This window comes from Megalops cyprinoides, chromosome 22 (assembly GCF_013368585.1).
Source record: "Megalops cyprinoides isolate fMegCyp1 chromosome 22, fMegCyp1.pri, whole genome shotgun sequence".
Classification (NCBI taxonomy): domain Eukaryota; kingdom Metazoa; phylum Chordata; class Actinopteri; order Elopiformes; family Megalopidae; genus Megalops; species Megalops cyprinoides.
This window is the reverse complement of record NC_050604.1, coordinates 25355556-25360459: the sequence shown is the minus strand read 5'-3', so window position 1 is coordinate 25360459 and position 4904 is coordinate 25355556. Positions and strand designations below refer to the sequence as shown.

Genomic DNA, 4904 nt, shown 5'->3' with positions numbered 1-4904 from the left:
ACCTGCTGTCTTTGGAAAGCTCACTGGCTGTGTCATGTGTGCTGGCAATGATTTCCTGTTGTGAATTACAGCCTTCAGAGGCCTCTATATACCTCCAGCAACTTCTGCTGAACTTTCAAAGAGCAGACTGTTAGTGTAGCTATTTTTTTTTAGATTTTTTTTCTACTGGAAAGTGTGAATGAAAGTGACTGTCCTGTTTTCTGAAGTAAACTTAATTATTTGTGAACAATATGGCTTCACTCTGTTCAATACTATTAAGACTAATATATATATATATATATATATATTTTTTTTTTTACAAAATTGTGTTTGGAAAAGTGATCCAATACATTTATATTCCCTTATATAGCATTTTCACTGTTTAAATCAGGGATATGAGTATAAATTGAGGGCACTGTATATAAAAAAAAAAAAAATCAATACATTCTGTGACCAGAGTAGCAGTCTGGTATTCTGACACAATTTCACTACACAAAGTAATTGTTTCAGTGCAGTAGCTTGGTGTGTAAATGGGACTTCTGCTAAACCAAAAAACTTTTTCTCCTCGTTTTCCATAAGAGTGTTTCTCCTTGTTTCCCAAATAATATATAATATTAACAAATTACCCCCAGGTGAATATTTTAAGTGAAACACTCATGGAATTAATATGTGTGGGAGGAAGCTAACCTTTTAAATACTGCCCTGGTTTCTTCAAGGAAATGTATTTCCTCCAACTGGTTAAAGATTGACATGCCATGTCTAGAAGAGTTGCAAAACAGATCAAGAGAATTGTTTTAATGGAAAATCAATATAAAAATGTTGAATTACTTAAACAGAGATGATATATCATCTAAAATCATATGATTTTGCCTAGAATGCATGACAAAATGTATGATAATGTATAATAAAACATATATTTTTATAACTTATATAAACTTATAATATTACAACTTATAATGTATAAATTATACGTGCATTTTTATCCTTTGCTGAAGTTATCTAGTTCATGATCATTATTCTACTTGTCTACTATATGTGTTAATCTACACGTGTAAACACATTTTAAAACGTTACAAAAAAATAAACTGACATTTACTGACAGCCCTCCAAAGGCGCACTTTCCCCTTTTCCTGACAAATTATAGATGACTTCTTCCCGCGAAGGAGCGAAGGCATACACACTACATGTCTAACACCCCGAGAGTCAGAGATCAGCCAGGGCAGGCTAACCCATGATTGTCACCCACATAAATACAGCGTTTCAGCAAAAAAAAAAAAAAAAAAAAAAAACAGACCACCGATGGCCCCCTGAGGTTCCAACTTCCTGCGGTTTTGGTGCTGATCGGCGCGCGGGAGGACGCACCGATGTGCGCAGTTTTAATTGAGGGTCATCATCACATTCCTGTCGCTAAATGGAAGGTTCCAGGACAAAGAGGGCGAATTGTCTATTTTAACACACTCGGACATTCCGCTACGTGACTCATGCGCCGCCACTGTTTTACGTTGTGGTGTCATAAATGCTTGTAATCCCGTTATTGTTGGCCTGGTTACATCACGCGCGGCTGTAATGTACCACCCACAGTGGTTATTGATGATGATGATGATGGTGATGAAGATTCAGAACAACAATAACAACAAAATTTAAAAATGCACAAATAAACTACAACAACAACTACTAGGCTACTACTAGTACTACTACTACTACTACAACTACTACTACTACTACTACTAATAATAATAATAATAATAATAGTAAAACCGATCGATGATAGATAGATAGATAGATAGATAGATAGATATCAGATTAGTGGGAAGTCATTTACGTTGGGAATTGAATTTTGTCAAATATTACGTCATTTGAAACAATGTTCTTCAAAGGCAGGCGAACATTGTGGTCACATTTAGCCCCTCCCCCCGTCCGCCCTCTGTTTCCCGTTAAGTTCCAGTCGGCAGGAATGTTTCCTCTGTGAAAGGGGGGAGGAGTGAAGGGAGAAATTCAATATCGTAATCCAATATCGAAGAGAGCCAAAGCGCGTGAAAGTTAAAACGCCACTTCTTAACAGCAGCAAAAAGCGGATCGCCGCGTCCGCATGGCGTTGCGCGACTTTTTCTGAGAGCCAATCGCTTTCTTTTTAAAACCACAAACAGACGACAGCTGGACAAGAGTTGGACCAAAACTTTTTCATTGATCATTTGACACCTCTCCTAACACCTCGCCCGCATCCACCAGCTCGGTGCGCTGCTCGCTATAGCAGCTTCTCTCGAGTTACTCTTCTCTCCGGTCCAACGGGCCTTGGCGCACCATGGCCGGAGCAGTTGCGGGTGGCAGGCCGGGCTCGGTCCGCTCCCGGACGGGTAAAGCTGCTGCGCTGGCCCGGCTATTGCACCGAGATTGCACTCGCCTGCTGGAGCTATATGTAAGTATTTTGTGTGATTCGTCCTGTGCTTCAGAAGAAATGAAATCAGAGGTTTTGTTGATCACTTATTTTTGGAGTTCGCCACAATGCGAGAGCACAGTATAGGTATGCACACGGCCAAGATTCCAGGTACTTTTCCCCTCAAACAGCCGATCCAGTGTCAGTTTACCTATCTCAATGGCGCTTTCAATTTACTGAGACGAAACTGGTCCAGGATCAGTGCCGGAGGCAGAATCCAATTTACACTGTTGGCAGCACAACAAGCTTTGCCATCAGTAATGATTCAGACCAAAGAAAAAGAGAGTAAATAAAATAACAGCCTCTTCTGAGGATTTTTTTTTGCTATTGTTCAACAGGTTATTTTTCAATTACTGTGCATTTATGTTATGTATTGATTTTATAAGGCCAGTTGTTGGTTTAAATCATTTATAACGAAGGTTTATAATTACGTGATTCGTTATGTACGTGCGTTTGGGAATTGGCAATGAGGCAGCTGGAACTGAACCGGAGGAAGAGAGAAGCAGGGAAGTTATGCGAGCAGGAGACAGCGGGGGAGTGAGGAATGTGGAAAGTCTCCCGGGGGGGTACCGCGACGCCGCGGTACGGGACCGGCGTAATAAAACCCCTCCGGTTGAGTTGCACACCGCTCCGCCTGGATCCTTCGTCCCCGAATGATCGTCCTAACACTCTAGCATCGGCCAGCGTTATCGACGGCAGCCAAGGTGCGAGGGAGGGTTTTGGAATGGCGCAAACCCTTCACTCCTCTCCTCCCGTTCTCAGTTTGTTCCAAATCAAATTGACCCAAATGCCACGACAAAAGAACTGCACGCGCTGCAGAAGCCGCGGAGACATGTGTTGCGCGTAAATGCACGGAACCCGGGTGGCATAGCGGTTAACCAGCCAGACTTGTAAACATCTGGTTGCGAGGTTAAATCCTAAGTGTGATGCTGATGTTGTACCCGTGGCCAAGGTTTTTACACTGGAAGAAGGTTCAGCCTGCAGCCAAATCATGTCTCTCAGCTGAACAGACATGAGATATGGCTGAGGTTTTGGTGGATTGGTCAGTTATCCTGTGGTGTCATGTTACCTCAGAAATTGGGAGACACTCCGATGTTACGACTGACGCATGTTTGCACACAGCTTATTTTTTCAAATGCTCTGCCTGCTGTTTTAAAACTTTATCACCTCATTCAGAGCAGCTTTCAGTGTGTGTAGCACACTTCTTGGTTAGCAGAATACCATTGACCTTCAGCAGGCGTTCATAGGATTTTGTCTTTACTTGAACTTGCGTAGACATACATTGACATGCCAGCCATACAGTAAGCAATGTGAAGGAATGATAACAAGCTCAAACACGATGTGCCATATTGTCAGTATGTAATCGCATTAACCTGCTGTCATCCCAGTGCGGCTGTGCACGGAAACCTGAGAAAACATGCCCCCTCTAGCTCTGCAAGAGAAGGAGAAAGTCCTCAAACTGAAAGCCCGTGTACTCCTTTCTCTTCTCTCCCTTTCGCCCCACACCCCAGAGGGAGAGAGAGCACTTCCCGCCCGAATTTTCCCCGGAGAAGGGCCGCATAGTGCCCGTCGCCCCCTCGGCGCCCCACCTCTCCGCCAGCGAGAGGGTGTGTCTCCTGCACTCCGCCCTGCGACAGTGCCTGGGGCTTCTGGAGCGCGTGATTGGCTGGGAGGAGGAGCAGGGGGCAGACGGGGAGGGGGAGTACCAGAGCGTCCGCAATGCAGTGAGGGACAGACTGGGGCACCTGCTCCAGAGCACCAAGGCCCTCCTGGTGGACGGAGAGGGAATGGCGGCGCTGACCCCTGACCCCAACAACGCAGAGGTAGAGACTTCACTCAGCCAATCAGGATGAAGGGCCACAGATGTATTAGCAGTGCCATGTTAATTGCAATCATCAGGTCTTTCCCCAAAGTGTATGGACCACTAGACAGAAACAGGAGCAAAGTAATAATAATGCTAAATCTTAAATAATTTGTATTCTTATTAATGCTAAGGTTAAGTGTTGTCAGTTGTGAAGCCTTACCTAGCCTTGTGATGATAAGGACACCTTCACCTGAAAAGCTTTAGGGTCTAAAACCAGCCAAGCTATATAAGAATGAGAATAAAAGGAGGCCTTTGAATGATGAGGAATTCAAAATGTGCATCTTTTTAAACATTACTCATGTGGCAGCCGTTTTCTCCTTTCTGTTAAACCTTTAAACTGAATGGCTTTTTGAAAAACAGAGGTATGATTTCGCCATTTTATCAGTGGCAGCGGCGCTGCTAAATGCTGTCATGTTGACGATCTCGGCCTCAGTAGGGAGTTCAAGGGTTCGAGAAGTAGCAGCGGTATTATCTCTGATGATTGGTGCTGGCCTTCTTATCGATTCCAGGGGATCAGATTGTTGGTGTTGCACACGTCTCACTGTCTCAACCTCCCTCCTGCTCTCCCTCTCCCTGCCTCCCTCCCTCCGCCTCCGTCTCTCCCTCTCTCTCCTTCTCTCTCCCCCT

The 4904-nt window shown here is 44.2% G+C and overlaps 1 protein-coding gene across 1 annotated transcript in view; it reads left to right on the top strand.

The window, feature by feature from the left end:
* Window positions 1-1936: 1936 nt before the first annotated feature.
* The window catches only part of cntf (ciliary neurotrophic factor), a gene marked incomplete at its 3' end in the record, with an annotated part of 3144 nt that continues 176 nt past the window's right edge, over window positions 1937-4904 (top strand). The window contains exons 1-2 of the mRNA XM_036516979.1: window positions 1937-2395; window positions 3925-4236. Coding sequence (XP_036372872.1) covers window positions 2282-2395; window positions 3925-4236 — 426 coding nt within the window. The remainder of the gene's footprint in view (window positions 2396-3924; window positions 4237-4904) is intronic.